Source organism: Artemia sp. Qi Xiang Cuo, chromosome 9 (assembly GCF_049724085.1).
Source record: "Artemia sp. Qi Xiang Cuo chromosome 9, ASM4972408v1, whole genome shotgun sequence".
Classification (NCBI taxonomy): domain Eukaryota; kingdom Metazoa; phylum Arthropoda; class Branchiopoda; order Anostraca; family Artemiidae; genus Artemia; species Artemia sp. Qi Xiang Cuo.
Window position 1 is genome coordinate 28,608,471 of NC_142802.1, and position 14,698 is coordinate 28,623,168.

A 14,698-nucleotide genomic window follows, 5' to 3' on the forward strand; every position below is an offset into this window, starting at 1 on the left:
CTAATTTAGTTTTGCCAATAGTTCTGAGGTTGAAAGGACTGCGCCGGTCAATATTTTTTTTTTTTACTTTGTGTTTTCACTTACATTGATGACTATGATTGACTCTAAAGGACGCAACCAACAAAGTGCTAGATTAACACTGTGATTTGCCATATGACAGTCAACTGCAAATTGTTTTTATTCTATCTTTATTATAATACCAAGGCCGTATTCAGGGGGTTTACGGGGTTTAATGCCCCCCCCCCCCCCGAAATGTTTGTCCGACTCGTAAAAGTGTAACAAAAGTGCATATAAACAAATTTTGATGCGTCTTTAAAAGTTTTTTTTGTAACCCCTCTTCCGCTGAAAAAAATTCTGGATACCCCCTTGATTTAGAATTAAAATGCCTTCAAGCAAATGATGAACCCTTGCCAAAAATATGTCTAGCTTTTGATAATGTTAAAGCTATCTGTGACCACATAAAAAGTGAACCTTAACTTTAAGATGTTCCGCAGTACACTGAATTAGTGCAGAGACGCTCCACATCTTAAAAGCTCGTATTCTACCATTTTAAATTACTTTCCAGAATTCCGCATATTTACATACATAAAAAGATTTAGTGTTAATTTTGTATTATGAGTGAAGTTTATGAGTAGATAATTAAAATTAAATTCATAATCTTCATGTGATCTTTTATTTTAACGCTTTGGTCTCAGTTTAAGAAAAAAACGGTGGGCCTAAATCCTTCACATTAAGGATAAGAAAGGTCAAAGTTTCGGAATCTACTTTGGATTCTATTATTGAATCTATTTTATTACATTTTATATTGTATTATATTTTGAATTCTATTGTAGGGCTTATATATATAGTCATTGGACTTTTTTCGTCCTGTATCTTCCAGTAGGTTACAAGATTTTTTATATTTTTAGCGATAACTCATTAGGAATTTTGAGTTCAACTAGTTCTCTCTTCTCCTTAGATATTGACGAATGTACTGCAAATCCAAATGTCTGTCAGCACGGCAGCTGTGATAACACTCTAGGCTCATTTACATGTAAATGTGAAGAGGGATATTCAGTAAAGATTGGTGAGGGACCTGGCTGCACAGATGATGACGAGTGTCTTCTGGGAACTTATGACTGCGATGTTAACGCCGATTGTATCAATACGGACGTAAGTTTTTTCTTAGATTAGGGGCATTGGGAGGTGGGGGTAACACCTTGGGCATTTAATTATGTAGGTTTAATGTAAGGCCCATTAGGATGGGTTGAAAAAGATCAACTACTTGGAGAAATAGGTTTACTCTATCTGTGTTGCTTTTGAATGATAGTTTTGCTTATCCAAATAGACTTATCTTATGTGTGATTCTTCACGTAAGAGGTTTGCTTATGATAAGGGGTTTCAATCAATTGGGGGGGGGGATACCGTCCCTAAATTTTGAAATGCACCTTTTTTGGTATTGTTGGAAAAAAGCCGAAAAGAAAGAAATTCCCCCTCCCCAGAATTTGAAAAAAAAAACTTTTTTGTCGTCACAAAAAGATCTAAGAAAAATCCTTACCCCTTCCCTCCTCTACATTTTGGTGAATTGACCCTACTGCATAGGAAGCTATTTGATTTGGGAAACGATATAAATATATATATATGTATATATATATATATATATATATATATATATATATATATATATATATATATATATATATATATATATATATATATATATATATATATATATATATATATATATATATATATATATATATATATATATATATATATATATATATATATATATATATATATATATATATATATATATATACATATATATATATTATATGTATATATATATATTTCTTATATATATACTAAACGGCTACTAAAATTTCTTATTGATTTTGTGTATGTAAACCTAGAAACAATGTTGTAGAAAATTCAACTAATTTCTCATTACCCAGTACTCTTTATTCAAATACTCATTACTCAATACTCAAATACCCAATACTCACTATACTCATTACTCAAATACTCGTTACTCAAATTCTCGTTACTCAAATACTCAACACTCACTATATTCATTTCTCAAATGCATGTTACTCAATGATCAATAGTCTTTGTTCAATACTCAAATACTCAATATTCACTGTAATCATTACTCAAATAATCGTTATTCAAATACTCAATACTCATTATTCATGCTCAAATACTCAATTCTCGCTATACTCATTAATCAAATACTCGTTACTCAAATATTCAATACATATTATTCAATACTCAAATACACATACTCACTATACTCATTGCTCAAATAGTCAATACTCATTATTCAATACTCGATACTTGCTATATTCATTACTCAAATACTCAATACTCATTGCTCAAATACTCAATACTCACTATACTCGTCACTCAGATACTCCTTACTCAAATCCACAATACTAATTACTCGTCACTCAAATGCTCAATACTCACTATACTCATTGCTCAAATACTCGTAATTCAATCAAATTTTCCATGTTCATTGCTAAAAATTCTTAGAGCCGAATTTTTTGAACTGTTGTTTCTCCTACCTTACACGTCAGTATTTTGTGTTTTTATATTTGACTAAACGACAAAGGATTAAAAGAAATAAACTCCTTGCATGCGTATATTTTCTTTCATAAATGATAATAAGGGATATGGATATTTTCCTTTTTTTTTTTATAAATAGACAATTAATAAAATTCAAAATAATGTGCATGATTTTAAATATTGTTATAAACTTGGTCTTTGTCTAAGTCTTTATAAACTTAGGAAATGTATCAAAAGTTATTTTTTCAGGGAGGCTATGAATGTCAGTGTAATGATGGCTTCACTGGAAATGGGCACACATGTAGAGACATAAATGAATGTTTAACTAACAACGGAGGCTGTCATCAAGATGCACAGTGCATTAATACTGAAGGATCGTTCAAGGTAATTATCTCTTAAAGCTTTGTTTTGTGATTTTCTGGGGTGTTTTTGTTTTGTAATATTACGATTTCAAAGATTTATTTATTAAATGTACAGCATCAAGCTAGAAATATTCTGCCATAGTTATACCTACTCAAACCCAGTTTGCAAGGTTTTTCATTTGCAAATTAGGTAACTTTAGTTCTTAGTAAGGATGATTCACGTATTCATATTTTTCGTATTCACGAAAAATCTTAGTTGCATTTTTAGCAAATCTGAGCTATTGACAACATCATGATTATTATCAGCTAATGCAGTCAGATTTTCTCTGACTCTAAAAATACGGTTGTAATTTGGATTTGGTAGATTTGCAATTTGGTTGTAATCTGGACTATACTTGGCAGAAAAAAGGAGACGCATCACTGCTACCCTTGCATGCGATTTTTTTTTGTAAATAGGGAGTTCAGTATCTCAATCTTAGTGTGTTTGACAATGGTGATTCCAAATTTGAACTTTTCATTTTGATCCGCCCCCTTTTTTCGAGGATTTTCAAGCTTTTTTTTTAAATTTTTGAAAACTTTCTTTCGCATTAAGCTTTTACGGTTAAAATGACCTGTATGAAATTTAATCATTGCAGAGTCATTTTTAAATGAAAAATCTTTCTCACAACACAGTTTTTTTTTTCAAAACGCAGAATTTTGCTACTGTCAGTTGTATTAGCTCTTTACTTGGTTGCAGCTACTGCTCTAACCAAGATTGCCTTTGCGTTATCCGATTATCATTCGCGCCTTCAGGCATTCTGGATTTACTGTTTATTTAATCCAGTTGGTAAAATGTCTTTTACTATCCCCCACCAAACTCCTTGTTTTGAATTGTCACTTATTTAGTTTTTGTAAAGCTCAAAACTGGATGCATGGAAATTACTTTTTATATAGCTGCTTTCCAGAAACTACTTTCCCCTTAGAAACTAGCAACTTTCCTCTTTTACTTAGCTGCTTTCCAGAAACTACTTTCCCCTTAGAAACTAGCAACTTTCCCCTTTTACTTAGCTGCTTTCCAGAAAGTACTTTCCCCTTAGAAACTAGCAGCTTTCCTCTTTTACGTAGCTGCTTTCCAGAAACTACTTTTCCTTAGAAACCAGCAACTTTCCTCTTTTACTTAGCTGCTTTCCAGAAACTACTTTCCCTTAGAAACCGGTAACTTTCCTCTTTTACTTAGCTGCTTTCCAGAAACTAATTTCCCCTTAGAAACCAGCAACTTTCCTCTTTTACTTAGCTGCTTTCCAGAAACTACTTTCCCTTAGAAACCAGCAACTTTTCTCTTTTACTTAGCTGCTTTCCAGAAACTTCTTTCCCCTTAGAAACTGGCAACTTTCCTCTTTTACTTAGCTGCTTTCCAGAAACTAATTTCCCCTTAGAAACTATCAACTTTCCTCTTTTACTTAGATGCTTTCCAGAAACTAATTTCCCCTTAGAAACTAGCAACTTCCCTCTTTTACTTAGCTGCTTTCCAGAAACTACTTTCCCCTTAGAAACTAGCAACTTTCCTCTTTTACGTAGCTGCTTTCCAGAAACTACTTTCTCCTTAGAAACTAGCAACTATCCTCTTTCACTTAGCTGCTTTCCAGAAACTACTTTCCCTTAGAAACCAGCAACTTTCCTCTTTTACTTAGCTACTTTACAGAAACTTTCATTTAAGAATATTCTAATAGCATTTTCATATTCTATTGAAAGCGCAGAGAAACGAACCTTATTATGACTGCACATAGAGATTCGGAGGAGAGGTTTCCTGTACATCAGTCCAGGAAGCTCATCCTCACTCGAAGAAAACACTGGAAAATATTGTCTATAAATGTTATCTCCCCTCCTCCCCATTTAGCAAAAATCTTCGAACCCGTATCTATGACTCCATGCACAAATTAGCCTGTTATTTTTATTTTGTAAACATATTTCATAGTTTTATTTTGCTTTGATACTGTTTCAATTTAGGATCAACTGAAATTGATTTACCCTGTAAAGGCACTGAAGATGCTGATAGCTTACATTTTCATACGAACTTAGCAAACTTGCTATTAATCTCTAGTTCAACTTATACGGTTTTTTGTATCTGTATTTTGAACCCAATTTTTGTATCCTGTATCCATACCTATTTGGCTGATTTAAATGTTTTTATTTTTAGTGTGAGTGTGATTCAGGATTTACTGGAGATGGTTCAGTTTGTAAAGATATTGATGAGTGTTCAAATGATCCGAATCTTTGTGACAATGGACAGTGTCTTAACTATCCTGGATCTTTTAGATGTGAATGTGACATGGGATTTATGCACCCTGAGGATAATGAGAGGGCTTGTGTAGGTAAGAACTCTTCCCTCGCTTTCTCCTCCCATTTCATTTATGTGCATTGTTTTAATCTTTGATCATTCCTTTCTCCTGATCTATAAATAGAACGATTGTTGAAGCTTTGCTTCAGTTTTGACCCTAGACCTTCGCTCCTCCAGGGACATTGATGGCGCATAGGGCGTCAATGAATCCTCTCTACTTGTCCCGAAGGTGTGCCACAGCAATGAAATCGTCCCACTCCGTTACTAACGAGGTCCCAATCGTTCTTAAATATTGGCCATAAGTTCACCGTAATGTATTTTTTTTTTTAAATAAATCTTTTTCTTTGGCCATCTGGTATTCGATAATAAACTGTCAGGGGAAGGTGGCTTTGTTGCATTTGAAGGGCGTGTATTAGATATGCCTACCTCATCTCTCTTTAAACTGGAGTGATAAAAGGCTGGCCTGTTTGATTTGACAAATTAAGGATAATTTTGTTTTCAAAAATGTTAGGCTCGGTGAACCAGAATTTTTTTTTTAATTCAGAGTTGATTTATTTAACAGCAACAAATTATAGCTAAACAAGGAACATGATCACCATCATATTTCCGCCGCAAGGCTGCACGGCTAGGAATGTAGGGGAGAGAGAGAGAAGAAAAAGACAGTAAGTGAAAACACTAGAACAAAAAGAATGGAGAACCGTGGTCCACCACTTATTACCTGCCATAAACCAAGACAAAGTGAGACGCTATGCACAAAAAAACAATCCCAACACGGCCCAGAGACGTCCACCTTAGGGAGGAAAGAAAAAATAATAAAACAATAAATACAAAGTAAAAAAGTAACAACAAAACATAAAAAGAATAGTAAAAAAAGAAAATGGAAAGAAAAAAAAACACTTACAAGTAAGAAAACGCTTACGATTTGTTTGAATGAACCAAGCGAATGACTGTCTCTAGATGACTCAGGCAGAGTATTTTAGGTAGCATGACAGGCGTTCTGGGGATTGAAGTCCTATCTGACTGACTGAAACTTATTACTTGTTTATTTAGTTAAATTTAACTATATAATTGTTTTATATTTTCAGATATTGACGAATGTCATATGTTCAGCAACCTCTGTGTCTATGGTAAATGCGAAAATGTCTTCGGTATGTTCCGATGCATTTGTGATAAGGGATTTGTTCTTGACGAATCTGGAGGTACTTATAATTATTTTTGTGGAATAAAATGTTCAACTAACTTTTGTGATAATTTTCTGCTTGAAAAAGTTAAGAACTAGCCATAAATGATACAGTCCAAACCCTGACGGGAAACAACATGAGCTTGTTCCTTTATTTTCAGTTTTAGTTGTACAAAGATCGAATATTACATTGTTTTTTTCTTGTGAAAAAATAATTTCATGATATTTTTCGTGTAAAAATATTAAATACTCTAGCCATATATGAGATAGTCCAAACCCTAACTGGAAACAAGATGAAACCTTTTTTTCTCTTTTCGGTTTTTAGTTGTATAAAAGGTCAATTATTAGAATTTTTTTGTGAAAAAATAATAAATTTGTTTTTGTGTTATTATTTACTGAATAATTTTTATGTTAAAAGGAGGATAAAAGATACAGCCACCCAAAGGACTTTAGTCTTTTATGTGCCTCTTTGTTTTTTGCACAATGTAGCTGTATTCTTTTTTTTGGGAGTGAAGTAATAAATATCTGAATCTGAGAATACTTCTAGTATTAAGCCTCCAAAATGTGCCTTTTCTGCTATTTGTAAAATAAAGAACTTCTCGATAATTTTGAAAGTCTGGACATTTTTTCAATGGTTACGAATATGGATATTTCTAATTGACACCTTTCTTTGCTATATTCTATGAAAAATATAGAAGAATTAATGTATACCTTTATGTTTATTTGCTATTAAAACTTACAAATGATTAATTTCCAGGAAACACTGTAATATTTTTTTCTGGAAAGGGGACAGTAGACCTAATAAGTTTGGGAATTGCTGATTTATGGCATTGATATACCTGCGTCACTTTGTTGTGGCACTTTTCTAAGTGCTTACGCTTGTACTTTAGTAAAAACTCCAAGCTGTACTTGTGAATTGAGATTTAAGTGAAATCTACAATGTACTTACTAATTGAAGTGTAGAATCTAATATAGAAAAGAAAAATTCAAACTTCAGTCAAGTTTAAATCCAACTATCTATTATTTTAAATTGGCCTTCGTTCAGGTACTATATCAATTATGTATATTCTTTTCAGGAAATTGTACTGACATTGATGAATGTGAAAACCCACAGTCATGCCTCTATGGTACATGTATAAATTCACCTGGAAGCTATGTATGTCAGTGTCCACCTTTCCACGATTTAGTCCCTGGCGGCAATGGGTGTGTAGGTAAGATGTATTGTGCTAATTAAATGAGGTGTTTGGATTTCTAAATCCTTCATAGCTTTGCTATGAAAAGTTCAGCGTTGAAAATTGAAAGGTCAAAAGGCTCAAGGTGCTGTAAACACTTGATACTGGTGCTGCTGTAGATCATTCGTTTCATGTATCCGTGCATTAAAGGTGTGTTTCGGCCCCCCCCCCCCCAAAAAAAATGTTTGTGATAATTTAATAGCAAATATGTTTCTACATGCTAACTGGAAACTGCTTTTGGCAATTGTTTGTGATTTTCTCGAAGAAGTTGAAATGTTTTTTTTATTTTTAGGAAATAGTATATGGTTCAGAAATATCGCAGCAGAAATAACATTTGTCAATTTTTGGTACAGAAAATAATTGCGGAGATTTTTTTTTCCGTGTTTCACAAACTCGTTTTAAAATATTGAGTGCTACATTAAATCTTTTTATACGTTCCAGTAATTTATTTTCAAATCTCGCGGCCAGTCAGATGTTCCCGCAAATTGTTTGTAACACTTATTTGTCTTTCAACATTTGTATTTCCACGCATCGGCAGAAAGTTTTTGCTAGAAACAATTGGGATGGCGGAAACAAGCTTACAGCCTTATTAATCTGATATTGATTAAATAAAAAAAAAGTTTTTTTTAACCGAAAGTAAGGAGCGACATTAAAACTTAAAACGAACGGAAATTATTCTGTATATGAAAGGGGCTGTCCCCTCCTCAACTCCTCGCTCTTTACGCTAAAATTTTTTATTGTTTAAAAAATAGAGTTGCGAGAAAGAGTCAAACTTTAGTGTAAAGAGCGAGGCGTTGAGGAGGGGACAGCCCCGTGCATATACAGAATAATTTCCGTTCGTTTTAAGTTTTAATGTCGCTCTTTACTTTCAGTTAAAAAAAACTTGTTTTTTTTATTTAATTTCTGAACGTTTTTGAATTAATACAGGTTTTGATTTTTCTCACCGTACATGAATAATTAAAGCGGAATTCGCAGATTATTTTTACTTTTTTGGTTAAATGGCTTTCTCGAAAGTTGTTTAATTTTATTTACGAACGTTTTTATTTGTAATAAATATACATAACTTACGAATTAACTTACGTAACGAACTTCTATATTAATATATTTTAATACGTATATTAGGGGGTTCGCTCCAAGTCAATACCTCGCTCTTTACGCTAAAGTTCGAATTTTGTTCCAATCCTTTAAAAATTACCCCTTAATCAAAAAGGCCGTTAATTGGAATATTAAACTTATTAGTTTCAATACACTATATTGAATATACACTATATTTAAATAATAAACTATTTATTAGTTTATTAGTTTCAATACACTCTTATGAAAGTATTGAAAAAAACTGTAGCGTAAAGAGCGAGGTACTGACTAGGGGGTGAATCCAATCATATATGTAACAATTTTTGTTCGTTTTAATTTTAGATGTTGCTCCTTACTTTCAGTTGAAAAAACTTGTTTTTTTATTTAATTTCTGATCGTTTTTAAATAATGCTGGGATATCCGGGGCTCCCTTCATAGAAATTTCCTTTCTCCTATGAAAAATTCCGCCATGGAAAGATCCTCCCACGTAACCCCCGACCCCCCCCCCCCCACCACCAGGAAAAATCTCCCCTGAAAACGTCTGTATACTTTCCAATAACCAATACTATTATTTAAACATTGGACAAAGTTCATAACTTGCAGCCCTCTCCCCAGGGACTGTGGGGGATTCATTCATCATCAAAGACATAGTTATTATATTTTTCGACCATGCTGAACAAAATGGCTATCTCAAAATTTTGATTGGGTGACTTTGGGGTAAAAAATGAGCGAGGGAGGGGGCCTAGTTGCCCTCCATTTTTTGGGTCACTAAAAAAGGGCACTAGAACTTTTAATTTCCGTTTGAATGAGCCCTCTCGCGATATCCTAGGACCACTGGGTCGATACGATTACCCATGAAAAAAAAAACCCAGAAAAACAACAAATAAACACGCATCCGTGATCTTTCTTCTTGCGAAAAATACAAAATTCCACATTTTTGCAGATAGGAGCTTGAAACCTCTACAGTAAGGTTCTCTGATGCGCTTAATCTGATGGTGTAATTTTTATTAAGTTTCTATGACTTGTAGGGGGTGTTCCCCCTTCTTCAAAAATTAGGCAAATATTCTCAGGCGTGTAACTTTCGATAAATAAAATTAAATTTGGTGAAATTTATATATTTGAAATAAGCATGAAAATTTGATTCTTTTGATGTATCTATTGATATCAAAATTCCATTTTTTAGAGTTTCGGTTACTATTGAGCCGGGTCGCTCCTTACTTACAGTCCGTTACCACGAACTGTTTGATATTGAGAGTTCAATGTTAAAAAGAAAACGGTCATAAAATATTACTTGAATTGTTGTTGACAACATGTCATAAATATGTGTGGTAACATCATGTACTTTATGATGCTGCTGCTGCTGCTGCAGATCGTTGCTTGTTTTGTATTTTTATTTGTGTGTCAATATTTATGTTTCCACGCATCTACAGAAAATTTTTGCTTGCACCAATTGAAATGGTGGAAACGCGCCTATAGTCTCACTAATCTGAAATTGATATTGAGAGTTCCGTATTAAACAAAATCGGTCATAAAATATTACTTGAATAAAATACTACTTGATAAATCTATACTTCTGTTGGCTCAACTCCCTCCCTCCTCCTTCCTCAGATTTTGGTTGCATGTGCCTATGATATGGATGATTTTTTTAATTTAATTTCGGATCGTTTTTTTTAAATAATCCTAGGAAATCTGATGCCCCCTTCATAGCAATGTCCCTTCCCCCATGAAAACTTCCTCCATGGAAAGATCCTCCCATGTAACCCCCGATTAGCCAAGTTCTGCGTCTAGCGAAAAAAACGATAAGAAAAGTATTAAAAAGTTAAAAATATTTGGACAGGATGAAGTTAGAAAATAATTCTTACTACATAATATTCAGAATAATTGTACCTAACACATTAGGCATGTAGACGCGCTATACTTTACCCCAACCCCTAATATGCAAATATACACCCCAACCCCTAATATGCAAATATACACCCCAACCTTTTCTTTGATTCTCACAACAATGTTGATGCTCATACAGAGGGATATCCGTGGTTCTCATTCCACCGTTCAACTATAAATCAAGGAAAGTGTAATTTCCAAATTCACTGAAATTAAAAACTCAATTTTCAGCCGTCTTCATGTTTCACCTGTAGGTTTTTAGCACTTTGACCATTCTGTTTAATTGTGTCATCTTTTTAATTCCAAACTTTGACTCATTACTTTGATCATAGACACCATGTTCTTTTTTGGCCTGAGATTGGGGAGTGGGGGTGGGCGGGGCAATTAGGCCTCATTCTAAGTTTGATGAGATCTCAGTTGCTAACAGCAAATATATCTATTTTCTGTGATACGCTTTCAAGCGATTTTAGAGGGGGGAGGTAGGTCGCACAAGGCACTATCCCGGGGTTGATTCTACTCCCCAGGGCGCGCCCAGCTTCAGGTAGCCTGGTCCTGTGATTAATTGTCACTACTAGTAGTATTGCATTAATAATATATTAGTATCATAACAAGATATTACAATAATATCGTGATTTCGTATTTTCTAGATAAACGCGTTGGTAACTGTTACTTAGATTTCATGACCATGATAAACGGGAGGAATGTATGCCGCAAACCCCTCACAGAGCAAGTTTCCAAGTCAACGTGTTGCTGTTCGGTTGGCAAAGCCTGGGGTCCGATGTGTGAAGCCTGTCCTGACCCAGATTCGGAAGACTATAAAAATCTTTGTCCAGCGGGATCTGGCTTTAGACCCAATTCTATCACGGTATGTTTTCATTAGGTAAAATGCTTTAAAAAAAAATGCTAACGTGGTAGACTAGCACTCTGAGCTGGAACTTTTGGTAGTCTGTTTCAGGGGAAGGTTTTTTGTTGGCGGTGGGGCGTGTTTTGTTATAAAGATTTTTACAACAAAAATAATTCTTGAAAGGGAGGGAAAGAATTTTTTCAGGTCCTAGGGGCTCGGAAACAAAGAAATTTTAGAATTTCTGTACGAGACTATTATCAAAACGCCTTTCAAGAAGTTAAGAATCTTCATTTTTTTGCAGAGAGTAAGAAATACTACAAAGTTGTAAATTTGAATAAGACCTAACGAAAAATATTTTTCAAAAATTATTGTTAGCTGATCATCTACAGTTGTTTACGCACACAAAAGAATTGGGATCTATAACTGATATGATAGCGAGAATAGAACAAGGTGTTTTTTTTCCTGGACTATGGCTATTTTAAGCTGTATAATACGACTAATATCTATAATTATATTTTAAATTTTAGGTTGTTCTAGAGGACATTGATGAGTGTGATGAAATGGATGGCCTTTGTACAAATGGTCGCTGTTCCAACACATTTGGCTCTTTTATGTGCATTTGTAATGATGGTTATAAAATTGACGAAACCAATGCAGTCTGTGTTGGTAAGTTGACGGCAATATTTAGCTTGCTAATTATTTGTTTCAGTTTCAGTTTACCATACTGACAAAACTGTAATTTTTTTACACTGACGAACCTGACTCTTGAAGCAAGAATCACAATTATAAGTGGAACAAGGAAGTTTATAAAATTACTACTACTAACAACTCACTGCTGCAGCAAGTCACCTGAGGCCAGAACAGCAGTGCGCACTCCTCCCTCCCCAATTTTTTCAAAGCTTAAATATTTACCCCTTCCCATAGAGGTGTGTTTCCTTTAAATCCTTCCTTATGGCCTCTTCCCACCTCAATTAGGGACGACTTATTTTTGTTTGATCCCAGAAGAATGGCCAAAAATCACAATCTTCGGCGATCTGTCAGTCTTAATCTGTAAAACGTGGCCTAGCCATCTTAAAATTTCTGTGATTATAGCCCTAGAAAGTGGGATCGAGTCGCATTATTCGTATAGCTTATTGTTTGATATAATTTCAGTCACATGAATGAAAAAATTATCTTTAGATAATTTTCCTGGAAGATACTTAACAAATATTCCTCGGACCTTCGAACTCACCGGTTTGAAAACTGGATTGTCGAACTATGAAACAAGAAAATTTATAAACTTACAATACAAAACCTGTAGTCTGCCAAAACCCACGATTGGAAGCCAAAATCTTACTTCCCAGCAATGTTGTCAAGCTCGATCTAGATAATGAACTCAAAATTACAGTAGTATTTCGTGATCAGGATTGTCAGTGGAACAGCATATTCTTCAGTTCAGATCATGAATAAGAATCGTAGTTCTATTTAGAAAAGGCTTAGTATTAATTTTAAAAAGGAATTCTGCAATCTATGGCTTTTATTTAGGTAATTTGCAAAATAACTTTTACTGATGATACAAGACAAGTACACATGTTGTGGTTTTTGCTGTTTTCACCGTAAATTCCAAAAATGGCATCTATTTTACCATTTCCTTGACCTTGTAACTCACGGGTTTTTTGCTGTTTCGACAAATTTTTTTTCCCGAAAAATAAATTCTGGTTTACATGCGTTGGTAACAGAGTTTACATTAGTTAAATTATTATTTTTCTTTTACAGATATGAAGAAATATTATTCTCAATGCGAGTTCATAGACATACTGGGTAATAGCCAAATTGAAGGCTTCTGGATTGCAAAGCTTTATATAATTCAATTTTAATCAAAAATTCAAAGAAGCACAAATGCAATTTCCTAAGGGTTGTCTTAGGTCAGGCTGTATCGATATGAAATAAAGATTGTTGTACCCTTACATATAGGCAATTGTTTTTTGGAGGTTTTCAGTAGAATTTATATCTTTCATTCTCATGTCGTGTTCAAATGTAAAACAAGTAGAAATTAGTTCCTATTGGTTCCATGAAAAATAATAACAGGTTCCTTGACAGATATTGAAAAAAACCACCTAGTTCTTCTACAAAAACTCAGCTTCATACGCGAAACCGAGCCGCTTGAATAGTATATGGCTTGTTTGTTATCCAAACTTACGGTTTCTTATCTCCTTTTGTTTGAATTTTGTATATAATTTTCATTTCTTTAGAAATGATCTTGGGTACTTGTATGATATACCTACTACCTAATTTTCTTCTAATATGTTTCTCTGACGCTCAATCCTAATGAAATATACCAAAGTAAGATAAAGAATGATTTTTTAGAAACACATTTGGGCTATATATTGGCACATTAGGGGGGGGGGTAAAGTATAGCGGGTCTGCATGCCTAGTGTGTTAAGTACAATTATTCTGCTTATTATGTAGTAAGAATTGCATTCTGACTTCATACTGCTAAAATAATTTACCCCCCCCCTCTACCCCTAATGCACAAATATATAGCCCAAATTGTATATTTTCTATCTATTCTGTCACTTCTCTTTGTCTTGTTTCACGATAAGCTGAATTACACCAACGAAAAAAAAACGGTTCTATAGTGCGTCAATGTATGAACAACTTGAGCGGTAGTGGGTTTATCACACAAGTACCTGATCTTGTTTTATTATTATTATTGTTATTATTATTATTTTTATTATTATTATTATTGTTATTATTATTATTATTATTGCCTCAGCTGTCAGAGCGTATTCTTTTAGTATTAACCCGATGATTTTCTGCAAACTTTGAAAATCAACCATTTAGACCTTTGGCCTGTTGGTATTTAGCAAAATCCTTGACACACCTGTGTGACTGAAGTATTACTATTCATAAACATCTAACCGACTTTAATTTTGTAGATTTGAACGAGTGTGAAGAAGAACCTGACATTTGTGGTGTGGGCAAGTGCATCAACACAGAAGGATCTTTTGAGTGCATATGTCCTGAAGGATATATGCTCATGCCAAATGGAAGTAAGCAATTTTTTTTTTTTTGAAAGTAACCTTTAGAGGGTTCAATATCAACGTGGATCTAGTCTTTTTTATAGATATGTTCTTAGTACTGATATTTCAACAGAGGATTTGGTCTAAAAATTTTGTTTTTATAGCGTTTATAGACCTCTAAAAAGTACAACTTTTACACTTACTCTTAGTTTCCAGCAACTTCAGCTGTGGTCCGACAACCTCTTCTCTTTGA

At 33.8% G+C, this 14,698-nt stretch overlaps 1 protein-coding gene across 1 annotated transcript in view; it reads left to right on the top strand.

Moving 5' to 3' along the window:
• The window catches only part of LOC148948529 (fibrillin-1-like), a 200,967-nt gene that overhangs the window by 132,333 nt on the left and 53,936 nt on the right, over nt 1-14,698 (top strand). The window contains exons 24-31 of the mRNA XM_089094443.1: nt 959-1,152; nt 2,800-2,934; nt 5,089-5,263; nt 6,315-6,428; nt 7,486-7,620; nt 11,247-11,464; nt 11,971-12,109; nt 14,362-14,475. Coding sequence (XP_088950569.1) covers nt 959-1,152; nt 2,800-2,934; nt 5,089-5,263; nt 6,315-6,428; nt 7,486-7,620; nt 11,247-11,464; nt 11,971-12,109; nt 14,362-14,475 — 1,224 coding nt within the window. The remainder of the gene's footprint in view (nt 1-958; nt 1,153-2,799; nt 2,935-5,088; nt 5,264-6,314; nt 6,429-7,485; nt 7,621-11,246; nt 11,465-11,970; nt 12,110-14,361; nt 14,476-14,698) is intronic.